This window comes from Bombina bombina, chromosome 2 (assembly GCF_027579735.1).
Source record: "Bombina bombina isolate aBomBom1 chromosome 2, aBomBom1.pri, whole genome shotgun sequence".
NCBI lineage: Eukaryota > Metazoa > Chordata > Amphibia > Anura > Bombinatoridae > Bombina > Bombina bombina.
In genome coordinates, this window is record NC_069500.1 from 58,482,152 (window position 1) to 58,504,486 (window position 22,335).

Sequence of the window (22,335 nt, forward strand, 5' to 3'; positions counted from 1 at the left end):
CAACCCGAAGGGAAGAGCTACAAATTGGTAATGCCTGTCTAGAAAGGCAAACCTTAGAAACCGATGATGATCTTTGTGAATCGGTATGTGAAGGTAGGCATCCTTTAAGTCCACTGTGGTCATGTACTGACCTTCTTGGATCATGGGTAGGATGGTCCGAATAGTTTCCATTTTGAAAGCTGGAACTCTGAGGAATTTGTTTAAGATCTTTAGATCCAAAATTGGTCTGAAGGTTCCCTCTTTTTTGGGAACCACAAACAGATTCGAATAAAAACCCTGTCCTTGTTCCGTCCGCGGAACTGGATGGATCACTCCCATAACTAGGAGGTCTTGCACACAGCGTAGGAATGCCTCTTTCTTTATCTGATTTGCAGATAGCCTTGAAAGATGAAATCTCCCTTGTGGAGGGGAAGCTTTGAAGTCCAGAAGATATCCCTGAGATATGATCTCCAACGCCCAGGGATCCTGAACATCTCTTGCCCACGCCTGGGCGAAGAGAGAAAGTCTGCCCCCTACTAGATCCGTCGCCGGATAGGGGGCCGTTCCTTCATACTGTCTTAGAGGCAGCAGCAGGCTTTCTGGCCTGCTTGCCTTTGTTCCAGGACTGGTTAGGTTTCCAGGCCTGCTTAGATTGAGCAAAAGTTCCCTCTTGTTTTGAAGCGGAGGAAGTTGATGCTGCACCTGCCTTGAAATTTCGAAAGGCACGAAAATTAGACTGTTTGGCCTTTGCTTTGGCCCTGTCCTGAGGAAGGGTGTGACCCTTACGTCCAGTAATGTCAGCAATAATTTCCTTCAAACCAGGCCCGAATAAGGTCTGCCCCTTGAAAGGAATGTTGAGTAATTTAGACTTCGAAGTCACGTCAGCTGACCAGGATTTAAGCCATAGCGCCCTATGCGCTTGGATGGCGAATCCGGAATTCTTAGCCTTTAGTTTAGTCAAATGAACAATGGCATCAGAAACAAATGAGTTAGCTAGCTTAAGTGTTCTAAGCTTGTCAATAATTTCAGTCAATGGAGCTGTATGGATGGCCTCTTCCAGGGCCTCAAACCAGAATGCCGCCGCGGCCGTGACAGGCGCAATGCATGCAAGGGGCTGTAAAATAAAACCTTGTTGAATAAACATTTTCTAAGGTAACCCTCCAATTTTTTATCCATTGGATCTGAAAAAGCACAACTGTCCTCAACCGGGATAGTAGTACGCTTTGCTAAAGTAGAAACTGCTCCCTCCACCTTAGGGACCGTCTGCCATAAGTCCTGTGTAGTGGCGTCTATTGGAAACATTTTTCTAAATATAGGAGGTGGGGAAAAAGGCACACCCGGTCTATCCCACTCCTTGCTAATAATTTCTGTAAGCCTTTTAGGTATAGGAAAAACATCAGTACACACCGGTACCGCATAGTATTTATCCAGCCTACACAATTTCTCTGGTACTGCAACTGTGTTACAGTCATTCAGAGCAGCTAATACCTCCCCAAGCAACACATGGAGGTTCTCAAGCTTAAATTTAAAATTAGAAATCTCTGAATCAGGTTTCCCCGAATCAGAGATGTCACCCACAGACTGAAGCTCTCCGTCCGCATGATCTGCATATTGTGACGCAGTATCAGACATGGCCCTTACAGCATCTGCGCGCTCTGTATTTCTCCTAACCCCAGAGCAATCGTGCTTGCCTCTTAATTCAGGCAACCTGGATAATACCTCTGACAGGGTATTATTCATGATTGCAGCCATGTCCTGCAAGGTAATCGCTATGGGCGTCCCTGATGTAATTGGCGCCATATTAGCGTGCATCCCCTGAGCGGGAGGCAAAGGGTCTGACACGTGGGGAGAGTTAGTCGGCATAACTTCCCCCTCGTCAGAATCTTCTGGTGATATTTCTTTTATAGTTAAAGACTGATCTTTACTGTTTAAGGTGAAATCAATACATTTAGTACACATTCTCCTATGGGGCTCCACCATGGCTTTCAAACATAATGAACAAGTAGTTTCCTCTGTGTCAGACATGTTTACACAGACTAGCAATGAGACTAGCAAGCTTGGAAAACACTTTAAAACAAGTTTACAAGCAATATAAAAAAACGTTACTGCGCCTTTAAGAAACACAAATTTTGTCAAAATTTGAAATAACAGTGAAAAAAGGCAGTTACACTAACAAAATTTTTACAGTGTATGTAACAAGTTAGCAGAGCATTGCACCCACTTGCAAATGGATGATTAACCCCTTAATACCCAAAACGGAATAATAAAAGACAAAAACGTTTTTTTTCAAACAGTCACAACTGCCACAGCTCTACTGTGGCTTTTTACCTCCCTCAGAAACGACTTTGAAGCCTTTTGAGCCCTCCAGAGATGTCCTGGATCATGCAGGAAGAAGCTGGATGTCTGTGTCTGTAATTTTTGCTGTGCAAAAAAACGGCAAAATAGGCCCCTCCCACTCATATTACAACAGTGGAAAGCCTAAGGAAACTGTTTCTATGCAAAATTCAAGCCAGCCATGTTGAAAAAAACTAGGCCCCAATAAGTTTTATCACCAAACACATATAAAAACGATTAAACATGCCAGCAAACGTTTTATATTACATTTTTATAAGAGTATGCATCTCTATTAATAAGCCTGATACCAGTAGCTATAACTGCATTTAAGGCTTTACTTACTTTAGTTCGGTATCAGCAGCATTTTCTAGCAAATTCCATCCCTAGAAAAATATTAACTGCACATACCTTATTGCAGGAAAACCTGCAAGCCATTCCCTCTCTGAAGTTACCTCACTCCTCAGAATATGTGAGAACAGCCATGGATCTTAGTTACTTCTGCTAAGATCATAGAAAACGCAGGCAGATTCTTCTTCTAAATACTGCCTGAGATAAACAGTACACTCCGGCACCATTTAAAAATAACAAACTTTTGATTGAAGAATAAACTAAGTATAAAACACCACACTCCTCTTACGACCTCCATCTTGGTTGAGGCTTGCAAGAGAATGACTGGATATGAAAGTTAGGGGAGGAGCTATATAGCAGCTCTGCTGTGGGTGATCCTCTTGCAACTTCCTGTTGGGAAGGAGAATATCCCATAAGTAATGGATGATCCGTGGACTGGATACACTTAACAAGAGAAATATTGGGCTCTGAATTCAAATTTAATGCGAAAAAGTTAATGCCAAAAAAACTGTACTGCGCCTTTAAATTTTAAAAGCGCAACTATTTTTCCCGATATCTGCAAAAACGTGTTTGGAACAGAAAAAACTATTTTAAAGTGCCCAAAATACTCTCTTAGTATTGCATCCACTTGCTTAGATATGCAAAAAGACAATATATAACGATTATATGTGCCCTCTTGTATATGCAAACAACATCGTAACACTGCAGTCCTGCATGCCAGCCCTTAAACAGCCCTTAAGCAAACCGCAACTCCCAGCGTCCAGCCCAAAACAAGCAACAAAGGTATATTTACATACTTTGGCAAATAAAATAAAATAAAGGGATTTCAGGTACACCACTTCTTTTCATATAGTGCATACTGCTTACATTTCCCCATATAGGGGACAATGGCAGCCTGTTCTGATGCATCAAGTCTCCCCAGAAACAAAAGACTGAATATACCTCAATGCTGCTTGTAGCAAGACACCGTTCTCTACACTGAAGATTTTCTCACACTACCTTCAGCTGTGTTGTGGGAACCATCATGGATCTTAGATAATGTTAGCTAAGATCCTCAACATCAGGGCAGAAAATCATATGTCTCCACTCCTCTTGGGAAGCAATAGACTGACGATTTCCCCCTGAGAAAAATATTACTCACTTGCACCATTTTAAAATAAAAAACTTCTTGATTGAAGAACCTAAACTAAAACCTCACTTTACCTCTTCCTATTACTAACACAGGCAAAGAGGATGACTGGAGGTGGAGGGAAGGGAGGAGATATATATATATATATATATATATATATACATATATATATAGCTCTGCTGTGGTGCTCTTTGCCACTTCCTGTTAGCAGGAGGTTATTATCCCACAAGTAAGGATGAAATCCGTGGACTCGTCATATCTTGTAGAAGAAATGGCAGAGGATTTCTGACCTTTCCTGGAGCCAGAAAAATAACAAATAGACTAGAAGTCTTTCTGAAATCTTTAGTAGCCTCAACATAATATATCATAGTTCTTACCACATCCAAAGACTGTAAAGACCTTTTAAGAGTATTCTTAGGATTAGGACATAAGGAAGGAACAACAATTTACCTATTGATGTTGTTGGAATTCACAACTTTAGGCAAAAATTTAAATGAAGTCCGCAAAATAGCTTTATCTTGATAGAAAATCAGATAAAGGAGACTCACAAGAGAAAGCAGACAATTCGGAAAGTGTTCTAGCAGAAGAGATAGCCAAAAGAAATAACACTTTCCAAGAAAGTAATTTAATATCCAAAGAATGCATAGGCTCAAAAGGAGGAGCTTGCAAAATCTTCAAAACCAAATTGAGACTGCAAGGAGGAGAAATAGATTTAATAACAGGTTTGATACAAATCAAAGCCTGAATAAAACAGTGAATATCAGGAAGTTTAGCAATCTTTCTATTAGGGTTGCACCGATACCATTTTTTTTTAAGACTGAGTACAAGTACCGATACTTTTTTTTAAATACTTGACGATACCAATTACCGATACTTTTTTAAGTCATGTTTCCCAAGCACAATACTGACTAATGAGTTAAGATAGCTTCTTTATAATTATGAAGAACTATAACTCAAAAGATATTATGAAATAATAAGTTTTATTTGCATGTTGTCACAAAGTTGTAAAAACTCAAAGAAATTTCACAGAACACGTTTATAAATAAAAAATATTACATTAAAATATATTCATAAAAACAATAAATAACAAATGTAGTATCACAACCAACCAAAAGTGCAATGCAGTAAAAAATATACCAGTGCACTGTTTAAACATGGGGAACACTATGGGCTAGCTTACATTTGACTGGTAAGCTTTACCAATGCTCTCATTGCATGTCCAACTCCATTAGAGTCTATTGAGTTGGAAATGTGAACAGAGCATTGGTAAAGCTTATATATCAAATGTAATCTAAATCTAGTCCTATTATTGTAAGATGTGTGTTCATAGGAATTAACTTAATTTTTCCAATGAACACTCTTCCTGCAATTATATAAGCTAAGGATGTTCCTCAGAGTACAGTATGTTTTGAGCATAATTGTGCAAGATAAGAACTAGCAGTAAAACAGGCAATCTAGCAATTATAATAATTTTTCAAAAGTTAGTGGCAAGTTCTTTTTAAGGAACAGAAGCATCTCTGTATGTTCAGCTATACGTCTGTTTCTGCTATCAGTAATGTCGTTTGATGCTAAGCTGAACAGTCTTTCACTTTCAGCACTACTGCATGGGGCAGAAAGATAATTTTGGGTCATTTTAGCCAGAGCTGGAAATCTGAGTTTATTAACTGCCCAGTACTTCAGGGGTTTGTCTGAACAAGGTACAGTGATCTCTCTTACAATAATACAATACAACAGCAATTTGTATTGGCCGAACAGAAGTGAACCATTTTTAGTTGAGTCTCCACTACAGCTTAAAATTAAATGGAAACTTGCAGTTTGAAAAAACTCCACAAGATAGCAAACCATCCTGAAGAAACTGTAAAATCCTAGGAATTCTGAAAGAATGACAAGAATAATTATGAGTGGAACACAATGAAATATAGGTTTTCCAAACCCGATGATAAATTTTCCTTTAAACAGACTTATGCGCCTGTATCATAGTGTTAATCACAGAGTTAGAGAAACCTCTATGACTAAACACTAAGTGTTCAATTTCCATGCCATCAAATTTAGAGATTTGAGATCCTGATGGAAAAACGGCCCTTGAGACAGAAGGTCTGGCCTTAAAGGAAGTGGCCAAGGCTGGCAACTGGACATCCGGACAAGATCCGCATACCTGAACGTGTGAGGCCATGCTGGTGCTATCAGAAACACATGAGAATGTTCCAATATGATCTTGGAGATCACCCTTGGAAGAAGAACCAGAGGCGTAAAAATATAAGCAGGTTGGTAAAACCAAGGAACTGCTAAGGCATCCACCTTCTCCGCGTGAGGATCCCTGGGCCTGGAAAGATATCTGGGAAGCTTCTTGTTTAGACGAGAGGCCATCAGATCTATTTCTGGAAGACCCCACATCTGTACAAAATGAAAAAACATCTGGATAGAGAGACCACTCCCCTGGATGTACAGTCTGACGGCTGAGATAATCCGCTTCCCAATTGTCTACACCTGGGATATGAATCGCAGATATTTGACAAGAGTTGGATTCTGCCCAAGAAAGTATCAGAGATACTTATTTCATTGCTGAAGGACTGCAAGTCCCTCCTTGATGAATGACATATGCCACTGTTGTGATATTGTCTGTTTGAAAATGAATGTAAAGTTCTCTCTTCAATAGAGGCCACGCCTGAAGATCTCTGAAAATAGTACAGAGTTCTAAAACATTGATTGGTAACCTCGCCTCTTGAGGTTTCCAAACCCATTGTGCTGTTAGAGACCCCCAGACAGCTCCCCAACCTGTAAGACTTGCATCTGTTGTGATCACAGTCCAAGAAGGACGAACAAATGAGGCCCCTTGAACAATAAGGTGATGGTCTAACCACCAAATCAGAGAGAGTTTAGTGTTGGGATTTAAGTATATCAGTTGTGATATCAGAGTATAATCCCTGCACCATTTGTGCAACATGCATAGCGTTAGAGGTCTCATATGAAAACAAGCAAAGGGGATCGCGTCTGATGCTGCAGTCATGAGACCTAAAACTTCCATGCACATAGCTACTGAAGGGAATGATAGAGACTGAAGGTTTAGACAAGCTAAAACCAACTTCATTCGTCTATTGTCTGAGATAGAGTCATGGACACTGAATCTATCAGGAAACCTAAAAAGGTGACCCTTGTCTGAAGAATCAAGAAACTCTTTTGTAAATTGATCCTCCAACCATGTTCTTGAAGAAACCACACTATTTGTTTTGTGTGAGATTCTGCAAAATGAAAAGATTGAGCTAGCACCAAGATTTCGTCCAAATAAGGAAACACTGCGACACCCTGCTCTCTGATTACAGATAGAAGGGCACTGAGAACCTTTGAAAAGATTTTTGGAACCGTCGCTAGGCCAAATGAAAGAGCGACAAATTGGTAATGCTTGTCTAGAAAAGAGAATCTCAGAAAATGGTAGTGGTCTGGATGAATCAGAATGTGAAGATAAGTGTCCTGTAAGTCTATAGTGGACATGAAATGACCTTGCTGAACAAAAGGCAGAATAGTCCATATAGTCACCATCTTGAAAGTAGGGGCTCTTACAAAACGATTTAAAAATTTCAGATCCAGAATTGGTCTGAACAAATCTTCTTTCTTTGAGACAATGAATAGATTTGAATAAAACCCCAAACCCAGTTCCTGTAGAGGAACTGGAACAATCACCCCTGAAAGCTCTAGGTCTGAAACGCATTTCCGAAAAGCCTAAGCCTTCACAGGGGTTGTTGGAACATGAGAAAGAATTTTCCCATGGGAGGTCTTATTCTGAAACCTATTCGATACCCTTGAGAAACAATATTCTGAATCCACTGATTTTGAACAGTAGGGGCTGGATTTGGTTTTTTATAAGGCTTGGATTTATTCCAATTAGGAGATGGTCTCCAATTAGAGCCAGAGGCCTTAGGGGAAGGATAGGTCTTTTGTTCTCTATTCTGACGAAAGGAACGAAAAATTGAGAGCTTTAAATTTACCCTTAGATTTCTTATCTTGGGGCAGAAAAACTCCCTTTCCCCCAGTAATAGCAGAAATAATAGAATCCAATTGAGAACCAAATAAATTACTACCCTGAAATGATAAAGATAGTAATCTAGATTTAGACACCATATCAGCATTCCAAGATTTAAGCCATAAAGCTCTTCTAGAAAGAATAGCTAAAGACATAGATTGAATATCAATCTTAATTACATCAACTATAGCATCACAAATGAAATGATTAGTATGTTGAGGTAAAAGAACAATGCTAGATAATTTAGGATCTATTAAATGTTGAGCTAAACTGTCAACCAAATAGTTGAAGCAGCAGCAACATCAGCCATAGAAATGGCAGGTCTAAGAATATAACCAGTATGTAAATATGCTTTTATAAGATAGGTTTCAATCTTCCTATCTAAAGGATCCTTAAAAGAAGTACTATCTTCCATAGGAATAGTAGTACATTTGGCCAGAGTAGAAATAGTCCCATCAACCTTAGGGACTTTTCCCAAAAACTCTAAATTAGCCACAGGTAAAGGATAAAGATTTCTATACCTAGAAGAAGAGTTAAAAGAAGTACTAAGTTTAGACCATTCCTTAGTAAACATATGAGAGATAGCATCTGAAATGGGAAAAACTTCAGGAGTAACATCAGAAGTTTTAAAAACAGAATTCAAACGTTTGCTATTCTTGTTATCAGGACTAGATTCCTCAACATCCACTTAGGGCTGCAACAACTAATCGGTAAGATTGATCATAAAAATAGTTGTCAAAGAATCTCATTATCAATTAGGTGGTCAGCGATTTGTTGGTTAATTGCACAGCACCAGCTGCTTCAATCCGATGAACTCCTGCACATGGTAGTGTGCAAACATTTTTATTTATTATTTTTTTTTCTATCCGATTAATCGGATGATTATTGTCCGATTAATCGGATAGAAAAAAAATAAATAAATTCAATTTTTTTTGTACAATAGTTGCAGTAGATCATCAGATTAAAGCAGCTGGTGCTGTGCAACTGACCAACTAATCGCTTACCACCTAATTGATAATGAGATTTGTTGACAACTATTTTTATGATCAAACTTACCGATTAGTTGTTGCAGCCTAATACTTCCTTTAATAAAGAATGAATATATTCAATCTAAAAAAGAAAAGTTGAGTTATTAATTTCATTCTCTGAAGTAGGATCCTCTGAGCCAGAGAAATCATCATCAGCAGAAGATACTTCAGTATGCTGTTGATCAATACAAGTTTTTAATCTGATCTGATTATGATAAAACTGTATAGAAATACAGTGTTCATGAAATAAGTACAGAAAACACTGTCCCCCACACATCTCAACCTCTTATTCTAAAAAGATGTGAGATGCCTTCTCAGATTTCATGGTAGCGGAGATCGCGCCAAAAAAGATCCTGTGGCGTGAAAATTACCCCACAGATGCCGGATCGCGCACATAAAATAAAAACTCTCCCGGATTCTACCCCAGACCTCCGGGGCCAATCCGTGCACAAACCTCTATCAATAAATTAAATATAACATTAGGAGTAGCCTAAGAGTAATCCACTCCTACAGATTATAAAATTTGCGCCGAAAAAACTAAGCTGTCTTCAGCTCAAAAACAGAATTTATGTTTACCTGATAAATTACTTTCTCCAACGGTGTGTCCGGTCCACGGCGTCATCCTTACTTGTGGGATATTCTCTTCCCCAACAGGAAATGGCAAAGAGCCCAGCAAAGCTGGTCACATGATCCCTCCTAGGCTCCGCCTTCCCCAGTCATTCGACCGACGTAAAGGAGGAATATTTGCATAGGAGAAATCATATGATACCGTGGTGACTCTAGTTAAAGAAAATAAATCATCAGACCTGATTAAAAAACCAGGGCGGGCCGTGGACCGGACACACCGTTGGAGAAAGTAATTTATCAGGTAAACATAAATTCTGTTTTCTCCAACATAGGTGTGTCCGGTCCACGGCGTCATCCTTACTTGTGGGAACCAATACCAAAGCTTTAGGACACGGATGATGGGAGGGAGCAAATCAGGTCACCTAGATGGAAGGCACCACGGTTTGCAAAACCTTTCTCCCAAAAATAGCCTCAGAAGAAGCAAAAGTATCAAATTTGTAAAAGTTGGTAAAAGTGTGCAGTGAAGACCAAGTCGCTGCCTTACATATCTGATCAACAGAAGCCTCGTTCTTAAAGGCCCATGTGGAAACCACGGCCCTAGTGGAATGAGCTGTGATTCTTTCGTCCGGCAGTCTCATAAGCCAATCTGATGATGCTTTTAAGCCAAAAAGATAGAGAGGTAGAAGTTGCTTTTTGACCTCTCCTTTTACCAGAATAAACAACAAACAAGGAAGATGTTTGTCTGAAATCCTTTGTAGCATCTAAATAGAATTTTAGAGCACGGACAACGTCCAAATTGTGTAACAAACGTTCCTTCTATGAAACTGGATTCGGACACAAAGAAGGTACAACTATCTGGTTAATATTTTTGTTGGAAACAACCTTCGGAAGAAAACCAGGCTCAGTACGTAAAACCACCTTATCTGCATGGACCAGATAGGGCGGAGAACACTGCAGAGCAGATAACTCAGAAACTCTTCTAGCGGAAGAAATTGCAACCTAAAACAAAACTTTCCAAGATAATAACTTAATATCTACGGAATGTAAGGGTTCAAACGGAACCCCTTGAAGAACTGAAAGAACTAGATTAAGACTCCAGGGAAGCGTTAAAGGTCTGTAAACAGGCTTGATTCTAACCAGAGCCTGAACAAACGCTTAAACGTCTGGCACAGCTGCCAGCCTTTTGTGAAGTAAAACAGATAAAGCAGAGATCTGTCCCTTCAGAGAACTCGCAGAAAATCCTTTCTCCAAACCTTCTTGTAGAAAGGAAAGAATCTTAGGAATTTTTATCTTGTTCCATGGGAATCCTTTAGATTCACACCAACAGATATATTTTTTCCATATATTATGGTAAATTTTTCTAGTTACAGGCTTTCTAGCCTGAATTAGAGTATCTATTACAGAATCTGAAAACCCACGCTTTGATAAAATCAAGCGTTCAAACTCCAAGCAGTCAGTTGGAGGAAAACCAGATTCGGATGTTCGAATGGACCCTGAATAAGAAGGTCCTGTCTCAAAGGTAGCTTCCATGGTGGAGCCGATGACACATTCAGCAGGTCTGCATACCAAGTCCTGCGTGGCCACACAGGAACTATCAAGGTCACCGAAGCCCTCTCCAGATTGATCCTGGCTACCAGCCTGGGAATGAGAGGAAACGGTGGGAATACATAAGCTAGGTTGAAGATCCAAGGTGCTACTATTGTATCCAATAGAGTCGCCTTGGGATCCCTGGATTTGGACCCGTAACAAGGGACCATGAAGTTCTGACGAGAGGCCATCAGAACCATGTCTGGAATGCCCCATAATTGAGTTATTTGGGCAAAGATTTCCAGATGGAGTTCCCACTCCCCCGGATGCTCCTCCATCGCCAGGGAACTCCTTGTTACCCCCTGATGGTTGATATATGTAACAGTCGTCATGATGTCTGATTGAAACCTTATGAAATTGGCCTTTGCTAGTCGAGGCCAAGCCTTGAGAGCATTGAATATCGCTCTCAGTTCCATTATGTTTATCGGGAGAAGAGAGTCTTCCCGAAACCATAGACCCTGAGTTTTCAGGGGTTCCCAGACCGCGCCCCAGCCCACCAGACTGGCGTCGGTCGTGACAATGACCTACTCTGGTCTGCGGAAGCTCATTCCCTGTGACAGGTTGTCCAGGGTCAGCCACCAACGGAGTGAATCTCTGGTTATTTGATCTACTTGTATCGTCGGAGACAAGTCTGTATAATCCCCATTCCACTGTCTGAGCATGCACAGGTGCAATGGTCTTAGATGAATTTGTGCAAAAGGAACTATGTCCATTGCCGCAACCATCAAACCTATTACTTCCATGGACTGCGCTATGGAAGGAAGAAGAACAGAATGAAGTACCTGACAAGAGCTTAGAAGTTTTGATTTTCTGGCCTCTGTCAGAAAAACCTTCATTTCTAAGGAAACTATTATTGTTCCCAAGAAGGGAACTCTTGTTGACGGGGACAGAGAACTTTTTTCTATGTTCACTTTCCACCTGTGAGATCTGAGAAAGGCTAGGACAATGTCCGTATGAGCCCTTGCTTTTGACAGAGACGACACTTGAATCAGGATGTCGTCCAAGTAAGGTACTACTGCAATGCCCCTTGGTCTTAGCACCGCTAGAAGGGACCCTAGTACCCTTGTGAAAATCCTTGGAGCAGTGGCTAATCCGAATGGAAGTGCCACAGGTAATGCTTGTCCAGAAAGGCGAACCTTAGGAACCGAAAATGTTCCTTGTGGATAGGAATACGTAGGTACGCATCCTTTAAGTCCACCGTGGTCATGAATTGACCTTCCTGGATGGTAGGAAGGATCGTTCGAATGGTTTCCATTTTGAATGATGAAACCCTTAGAAACTTGTTTAGAATCTTGAGATCTAAAATAGGTCTGAATGTTCCCTCTTTTTTGGGAATTATGAACAGGTTGGAGTAAAAACCCATCCCTTGTTCTCCTAATGGAACAGGATGAATCACTCCCATGCTTAACAGGTCTTCTACACAGTGTAAGAATGTCTGTTCGAAGATAATTGAGACCCGTGGAACCTTCCCCTTGGGGGTAGTTCCCTGAATTCCAGGAGATAACCTTGAGAAACTATTTCTAGCGCCCAAGGATCCTGAACATCTCTTGCCCCAGCCTGAGCAAAGAGAGAAAGTCTGCCCCCCACCAGATCCTTCCCAGATCGGGGGCCAACACTTCATGCTGTTTTGGTAGCAGTGGCAGGTGACTTGGCCTGCTTACCCTTGTTCCAGCCTTGCATCGGCCTCCAGGCTGGCTTGGTTTGAGAAGTATTACCCTCTTGCTTAGAGGGTGTAGAATTTGAGGCAGGTCCGTTTCTGCGAAAGGGACGAAAATTTGGCTTCTTTTTAGCCTTAAAAGACCTATCCAGAGGAAGGGCGTGGCCCTTTCCCCCAGTGATGTCTGAAATAATCTCTTTCAAGTCAGGGCCAAACAGTGTTTTACCCTTGAAAGGGATGTTAAGCAAAAGCGCTCTGCGCGCCACGATAGCAAACCCTGAATTATTCGCCGCTAATCTAGCTAATTGCAAAGCGGCATCTAAAATAAAAAAGAGTTAGCCAATTTAAGAGCTTGAACTCTGTCCAAAACCTCCTCGTACAAAGATTCTTTATTGAGCGACTTTTCTAGTTCTTCGAACCAGAAACACGCAGCTGTAGTGACAGGAACAATGCATGAAATTGGTTGTAGAAGGTAACCTTGCTGAACAAACATCTTTTTAAGCAAACCCTCTAACCTTTAATCCATAGGATCTTGAAAGCACAACTATCTTCTATAGGAATAGAAGTGCGTTTGTTTAGAGTAGAAACCGCCCCCTCGACCTTGGGGACTGTATGCTATAAGTCCTTTCTGGGGTCGACTATAGGAACTAATTTCTTAAATATAGGGGGAGGACAAAAGGTATGCCGGGCCTTTCCCACTCCTTATTTACTATGTCCGCCACCCGCTTGGGTATAGGAAAAAACATCGGGGGGCACCGGAACCTCTAGGAACTTGTCCATCTTACCTAATTTCTCTGGAATGACCAAATTGTCACAATCATCCAGAGTAGATAATACCTCCTTAAGTAGTGCGTGGAGATGTTGAAATTTAAATTTAAAAGTTACAATATCAGGTTCTGCTTGTTGAGAAATTTTCCCTGAATCTGAAATTTCTCCCTCAGACAAAACCTCCCTCCTGGCCCCTTCAGATAGGTGTGAGGGTATGTCAGAACAGATATCATCAGCGTCCTCTTGCTCTTCAGTGTTTAAAACAGAGCAATCACGCTTTCTCTGATAAGTAGGCATTTTGGAAAAAATGCATGCAATAGAATTATCCATTACAGCCATTAATTGTTATATGGTAATAAGTATTGGCGCACTAGATGTACTAGGGGCCTCTTGTGTGGGCAAAACTGGTGTAGACACAGAAGGGGATGATGCAGTACCATGCTTACTCCCCTCATTAGAGGAATCATCTTGGGCAATATCATATCTATGGCATTATTATCCCTACTTTGTTTGGACATTATGACACAAATATATCACATATATTTAAATGGGGAGACACATTGGCTTTCATACATATAGAACATCGTTATCTGATGGTTCAGACATGTTAAACAGGCTTAAACTTGTCAACAAAGCACAAAAAACGTTTTACAATAAAACCGTTACTGTCCCTTTAAATTTCAAACTGAACACACTTTATTACTGAATATGTGAAAAAGTATGAAGGAATTGTTCAAATTTCACCAAAATTTCACCACAGTAACTTAAAGCCTTAAAAGTATTGCACACCAAATTTGAAAGCTTTAACCCTTAAAATAACGGAACCGGAGCCGTTTTTACATTTAACCCCTATACAGTCCCAGGTATCTGCTTTGCTGAGACCCAACCAAGCCCAGAGGGGAATACGATACCAAATGATGCCTTCTATAAGCTTTTTCAGTGGTTCTTAGCTCCTCACACATGCATCTGCATGCCATGCTTTCCAAAAACAACTGCACATTAGAGGCGCGAAAATGAGGCTCTGTCTATGACTAGAAAAGGCCCCCAGTGAAAAAGGTGTCCAATACAGTGCCTGCCGTTTTTATTAAAACAATCCCCAAGATTTAACAACTATTAAAAGTAATAATCTGCCAAATATACTTAGTAAAGTAATCGTTTTAGCCCAGAAAAATGTCTACCAGTTTTTTAAGCCCTAATGAAGCCCTTTATTCTTTTACTTAAACTTAAGAAAATGGCTTACCGGTTCCCATAGGGAAAATGACAGCTTCCAGCATTACAGAGTCTTGTTAGAAATGTGTCATACCTCAAGCAGCAAAAGTCTGCTCACTGTTTCCCCCAACTGAAGTTAATTCCTCTCAACAGTCCTGTGTGGAAACAGCCATCGATTTTAGTAACGGTTGCTAAAATCATTTTCCTCTTACAAACAGAAATCTTCATCTCTTTCCTGTTTCAGAGTAAATAGTACATACCAGCACTATTTTAAAATAACAAACTCTTGATTGAAGAATAAAAACTACATTTAAACACCAAAAAACTCTAAGCCATCTCCGTGGAGATGTTGCCTGTACAACGGCAAAGAGAATGACTGGGGAAGGCGGAGCCTAGGAGGGATCATGTGACCAGCTTTGCTGGGCTCTTTGCCATTTCCTGTTGGGGAAGAGAATATCCCACAAGTAAGGATGACGCCGTGGACCGGACACACCTATGTTGGAGAAATGAAGATAGCTATTCTTCATATCGGGAGATGCTCAGCTTAGTGCATTCAAATTAAATTAACCCCCAGACTTTGGCTATGAATGAAGTTTGCAATGCAAGCTGTGCCTAGACAAACTGAGGTTAGCGCTGTATAAAAAAAATAATAAAGATGGCGATCCCTGTTTAGTCATCCTGTATTTACACAAGTATGACACACACTCCTTGACTTCCAATATTATCTAGTAACACAATTACAGTAAAAATGTGCTTGCTGGGATAGGAGCTTAATGGGATATCCACTTACCATAAGCCTGGGTCCTTACCTGACCTGATATAAGGATGGGAAGATGGCGGTTATCTAATATAGTCCTTACTGGATAGTCCAGGAAGCTGCTCATTTGCGAGATATCCCATCTAAAGGATACACAAAATAAATACAAATTAAATACAAACCCTCCCTGAGGGTAGCAGGTCCCACTAGGTCCCTGATATCCAAGCCCTTCCACTGATACCTCTTGCCCCAAGAAATAATTATAAAAGGACTAACCTTACAGGGCCTTCTGCTGTGGAGAAGTTCACAGCAGCTTCAGGTGTGAAAGCCTCAACGGACCGCTGACAGGGACCTGAAGACACAAGAAAAAACAGAGTAACCAACCCTGGTTTTCTATAAGAGGGGTAGTTGGAATGTAAGCAAGGACTACCTCGCCATCTTCCAATTGCTAAAAGCCACCATTACTCTTACTAAAGAGATTGACATGGACACAGCATAGCCACAATCCTTTCTTGCAGGGAAAAGTACCCATAAAAGGATTAAATATCTTCAGACACCATCTTCGCACATCCTCCATTGACAGAAGCAAAAAGAATGACTGGGGATTATGGGTAAGGGAAGTTACACTTAACAGCTTTGCTGGGGTGCTCTTTGCCTCCTCCTGCTGGCCAGGAGTTGAATATCCCACTAGTAATTGGAATGACGTCATGGACTCTCTGTGCCATAGGAATGAAATCTGACATGAAAATATCACCTGAACATCTCTATATAAAAAGGGAAAATATATTGCCTCAAAATGACTTCAGGTTATATTAGTAAGTGCTGTGTGAACAGTTATACTTCAGCTGCTGCACAGCTGCACGTTGAAAAATAAAAATAGCCAATTAACATCAGCAGTGCTAAGGTCATGCTATGATCTCATGAGATTTCACAGTAAACTTCCTTAAACTAAATAGGAAAATAACATGACTGTGCCTGTACATGCCAGATGCACACTCCCTTGCAAGTCCTGGACTAGCGTCCTGATTGGCTGCTTAAAGTCTCTTTACAGTGAGGTGTGAATACTTAGGATTTTTTTAGGTAAAATATCTTCCATTGTTACATAGAGATTTTCAGGTGACATTTTCTAGTCAGCTTTTTTTTTTAGATATGCTGCATCCCTTTCAAAGGCTCGAACATTTGGGTATCCTGTCCCTTTAAGGAACATTGTACTTTGTTTCTTGTTATAATAAATGCAGTGTATACCATGTATGGAAAACTGTCCTCCTTTAGGTTTCTTTTTGTATATGAAATAAATGTTTTTGCTGATTGCTCTTGTTTATGTAGCTTTTCTATAGAGAATACTAAAGTATTCATATTTTCACTTTAGGTGTTGGTTTCAAAGGGAAAACACAGCTATTTTAAATGGCAAAATAAAGGTAAAATGTATAAACAATTTTATACACTCCGGTGTGTAAAACAGATAATTGGGAACGCATTAACGGGGAGAAAATTTACATCACAATGTCCCTTTAACTGTAAATGTATAGCATTTTACAGTTTATACTACACGGACTATATTTAAATTCTATTATTATTGGTTATTTTTAGAACGCCAACAGATTCCGCAGCGCTATTCTATTACAATATATATTTTTATAGTAAGACATGTAAAAGTGACAATGATGAATGATTAGTATTGAAATATCTTTTTAACTTACTTGGTATATTCTAAAGCAGACATCCTCAAACTTGGCCCTCCAGAGGTTTTGGAACTACATTTTCCATGATGCTCAGCCACCATATCAGCTGGCTGAGCACCATGGGAAATGTAGTTCCGAAACCTCTGGAGGGCCAAGTTTGAGGATGTCTGTTCTAAAGTGTTCCGTGACAAACACACTGGGCCTCACGCATGCACAATATTTGTATTATTAACCTGTGATTTTAAATCAGGCTCTCCCGCCATACGTACATAACCAATCATTTAACCTAAACAGCCCTCGGTTCTTAATGATGTAATCATTGTCACATTACTGGCGGTCAATAGCTGGAGCTTTAGTTTAGCATTTGCATCAAAATAAAACAATGTTACATAAATATTAGGATGGCAAAAGTTTTTTTTTTTTTTTATCCAAATATAATTGTATTAATATCAGTTTGATAAACACTGCTCAATACAACACTTCCCCTGTCGGAGTTGGGTCTGAACTTGCAGTCATAAAGGATAATATAAAAGCTCTGTATTGCACCTACTGCATTAAATCCATTAGCAAACAGCCACCTTGGATGCAACCGCTGATACTTACAGAGTAAATGTTGCTCTCTGGAAAAGTGGTAAGTCCTGCAGAGACCTTTAATAGCTTCAGAACAAGCTCATCTGCCAAGTGGTTACTGAGGATCACAGAAGGCGGGTAGTGGCTGCTAAAATAGCCTACCACATTCTGGTAAGATACGGCATCAACCAAGTGCCAGGACAAGGTGCTAGCCTGTCCTAATAGGTTAAGCAGCGGCGCCCCCTAAGAAAAATAAATAAAAACATTTTTTGAGTTTGTGAATAAGCATGAAACCATCAATACCTAAATACAAAAGCTTGAACCAGACTACCAAGAAAAGTGACCTTAAAACAAAATAAAGATTTAAGAATAGATAAGTAAAAAACATCACTAGTTCAGAACAATGAACCATGTATTGAGGATCTTGTAGACAAGGGAACCTCCATGCACACTTTTAAGGCCTCCAATACAGCATCCGCTCTTGCAGCCCCCCCCCCCCCCGCTCAACCAAACTGCGCAAGAGGAGGGCTTGTCAGTCATCCAGAATTATTGAGTCCAGGATGTGTGATATATATGAGGTTAAGAAGAAGCAGTCATAAAATGTTGCTTATCCATACACATTATTCAGATAGAATATGCAATTCTGTACAACTTTACAACTTACTTCTCATATCAAATTTGCTTTATTTTCTTGGTATCTTTTGTTGATAATCATACCTTGGTAGGCTCAGAAGCAGCAATGCACTACTGGGGTCGAGCTGCTGGTTGGTGGCTGCACAGATATGACTCTTGTCATTGGCTCAGCTGATGTGTTCAACTAGCAGTGCATTGCTTTTCAACAAAGGATAACAAGAGTATGAAATTAACGTGATAATAGAAGTAAATTAAAAAGTAGGCGCTCTATATCATGAAAAACTATTTGGTTTGATGTCCCTTTAACATTACACAGACAGATACTGGATGTCTGAGAGCAACGTACCGGTTCATTGATCAGCTTCTCTTCTTTAGCAAGAAAAACCAGCATGAACAGGAGGCAGACCATCATTCTGTGGGTTTCTGGGTGAGGAGCTGGTCCCCAGCAGTCAGATAGAATACTCATCCAGTTAACTTCACATAATACAGCTCCTAGGAACAGAAAACAGCTCTTTGGGCTGCCTCGTTCCACCTAAGGAAAAAATAGAGGAGAACGAAGATTTACTGCTTATGAACTGGGAACCAAAATAGTATTAAAGGGGCATAAAAGTACAAAAATAAAATGCTCCAGTGTGTTAGATAATTGTATTATTGCTCTGTATTGCATATAACTGTGCGCTTACCGCCTGCAAAGATGATGAACACACAGTTAACGTCCGCTCCAGAGCAACTAGTTGAACACATTAAGTGTGCCAATGACAAAGGGCATATTTGTGTAGCCACCAATCACCACTTAGCTCGGAAGTAGTGCATTGCTATTCCTGAGTGTACCTAGGTATGCTTTTCAACAAAGGATACAGAGAGAATTATGTAAATTTGATAACAGAACCAAATTAAAAATTCTCTTAAAATGTTCTTTCACTATGTTTTTTACTCCTTCAAAGCACTAAAAGGTCATCATAGTAGCCCTCCTGGAAGACCCCTCATACTCCAGATGCAATTATGCCCAATTCTGATTAGCTCACCAGCTGCATCCTCATGAAGTGGCACCGGAGTTAAACACATAGTGAAAGAAGGGAATGTATTTAAAAAATAACTAAAATAAAGCATTTTATTTTTACACTAGAAGGTCAATTATACCATTATACAGAGACCCTTACTTTGAAGAACTCCTCCATGAGTGTCTGGTCAGGGTACATGTCCTTCCAAGGCAGTTTGCTATACTCCATGTGATAGGCATAGAGGATGTACTCTGGCAGCTTTGGGGCAGTGCAGGACTCACAATAATGCATCAAATGCAACCACAGGGCTCCATGCTGGCCTGGTAGTAGGTGGTCTACGTGAAAGGAAGTGCAAACTTTACGCTCTCAAAATGCTGTTCCCAACATTAGATACCAAATGATAATGTGCTATGAATTATAACAGAAATAAATGCTTCAAGGTTTTTTTTTTTTTTTAACATATTGAAAGCCTTAAACTTTTTGCAATGTTTCTTGACACATTCATGTTCTAGACGTTTCGCCAGAAGCTCTGTGGCCTCTTTCTAGATAATTATTTGTCTTAGGGATCTTGAATTAAAGGGCTATAAATAGGCTAAAGATTTCATGCTCTAATTCATTAACTGTTGCACATGAGCGATATTGGGGGTGTCAGCGCTGAAGAAGCGCGATATTACAAGTTGAAAGCAGGAGAGTATAACCACTCCCCCTTTGGACCTCGGGTGACTAATATTTAATAACAGTTATTTAAAATGAAATGTATGCTTACCTGATAAATGTATTTCTTTCTTGACACAGTGAGTCCACGGATCATCTAATTATTATTGGCAATATCACTCCTGCCCAGCAGGAGGCGGCAAAGAGCACCCCAGCAAAGCTGTTAAATATCATCTCCCTTCCCTCCAACCCCAGTCATTCGACCAAAGTAAAGGAGAGAAAGGAAGCAACAAGGTGCAGAGGTGTCTGAGGTTTATAACACAAAGAAAAAATGGGGTTTATTTAGCAGCGCTAAAAAAAGCTAGGAAATGATGATACCAATCTAATTTATGTTTTATACAATCTATTTTATTTAAAAATTCTTATAACACATAAAAACAACAGCAAATGCTTATCCTAATTAATAAAGGGACGTCTCCCTTATACAACACTTATAAAAACAGACTAGAACCATATAATCCTAGAATTCCAGGTATAAAGGAATTAATTCTATAGATAACATATGGCAAGCAACAAATTTCTAAGATAAATGGTGAATTGAATATTTAAAAGGCACAAATGTACAATCCTAACAGCTTTACAGTTCTTCAGTAACAAATACAGTTATAAAGTTACACAGTTACTTTCCTTGGACATATAATTGGCTCAGGTGTGCTGGATAGTTAAAAAGGCAAAAAACAGCCAATATTCTGATTTAAGTGCCAAAGCAATCGTGGTTAATGGAAATGGTTAATTTAACAGATGAATACCTTGATGTCTTTAAAGTTCAGTTTGCGTGTTTTAAAAAACGTAGTGCAAATTAGTGTAGAGGTACCTTAATCTGTCCTGGTTGCAACCGCTGATATTTTTCACTGTGAGGGATTCACAGACTGCTTCTGATAAGTCACCTGACCTTCTCTTTGATTCAGAGGTCAGGGGTGATGTTCCGTTCTGGTGATGTAGTTATCCTTTTTTTTGTTTTCCTTTCTTCTTATAGCCCAAATATTGTTTTCATCTGGGTTCCCTCAGACTTCTTAAGGTTTGAAGAAATCTTTGGTCAGTGTTTAGCAGTAACACCGTATTCCCTGAAGTTACCAAAGGTAGATTTTAACTTGCAGGGTCAGGAGAAAAGTTTAAAGTTGCAGGGTCACACAGCTTTGTGACAGTAGTAAATGAAGTTTAGTAGAGTGTAGCAGGTCCCATTCAACGCGTTTCACCCTTCTGGGCTTTATCAAGAATGCTTATCCTGCTAGCTTCTGGCTTTTTAAAGGTATGAATGTGTTTTGATTGGTTCCTTCATTTCCTTTTGATTTCTATCAACACCTGTGTGGCTTCCAATGTAAAGGTGGACTTTATTTAAGTTGGTAACGATTGTTTCTGTGTTGTTATTTAGTTAAATGATACACAAGGAAGAGAACTTATCATTTCTGCTTTATTAGCATTCACACAATTCAACTTATATATTTCAATTCTAAAGTGCCTTTATTAGATAATATACATTTAGATCGTGCAAACTTAAAATTACCTAAACTGAAACAAAAATATAAGAATCAGAATTATCATTCCCATATCTAGAATTATTGTAAGGGGGTAAAAATTAACGATATATACATATTCCTTTTCAACAAAGGATAGTAAGTTCAACAATTTATAAATTTGTAACAATTTAAAAATGGACGAAACGAAAATATAAGAATCAGAATCATCATTCCCATATCTAGAATTATTGTTAGTGGGTAAAAATTAACGACATATACATATTCCTTTTCAACAAAGGATAGTAAGTTCAACAATTTATAAATTTGTAATAATTTAAAAATGGATGTACAATTAAATCAGAAATTATCAATCCCATAACTAGAGTTATTGCTAGTGGGTAAAAATATGGCTTATTTAATTAATTTATTGATTTTAGGGGGATAAAAATTCCTTTTTAATTACTAGAAAAATGAATTTATATAGGGCTTGTACTATCTTTGCTCAAGGTAAATTGAAATTGTATTGCTTATTTAATGTATGTGAGTATTTTCTATATAAGTGGCTGATTTAACCTGGAAAATGTTTGCATATTGTAAGAGACTTTTATAAGAAGGGGGAAATGTCTATCTCAGAGTTCAAGCCTCCAGGTTGGAGGGTATTCATTAGGTATATAATTTCAGCTTCTGCCTTTAGAAGTTTATTTTCCCAGTTTCCCCCTCTCCAGTCGGGGTGAACTTTTTTAATTCCCCAATATTTAAAATCTTTAAGGTTGTTGTTGTGTACTTCCCTAAAGTGGCGATAGATATAAGGGTCAAGGTTACCCCTATCTATGCAAGAGAGGTGCTCCCTTATCCTTTCACGGAGCATTCTGGTTGTTTCTCCTATGTAAATTTTTT

The 22,335-nt window shown here is 39.4% G+C and overlaps 1 protein-coding gene across 1 annotated transcript in view; it reads right to left on the reverse strand.

Annotated features, from left to right (window-relative positions):
• Positions 1-22,335, reverse strand: part of EPG5 (ectopic P-granules 5 autophagy tethering factor) — a 404,912-nt gene that overhangs the window by 72,681 nt on the left and 309,896 nt on the right. The window contains 3 exon segments of the mRNA XM_053701063.1: positions 17,667-17,876; positions 18,613-18,798; positions 19,427-19,602. Coding sequence (XP_053557038.1) covers positions 17,667-17,876; positions 18,613-18,798; positions 19,427-19,602 — 572 coding nt within the window.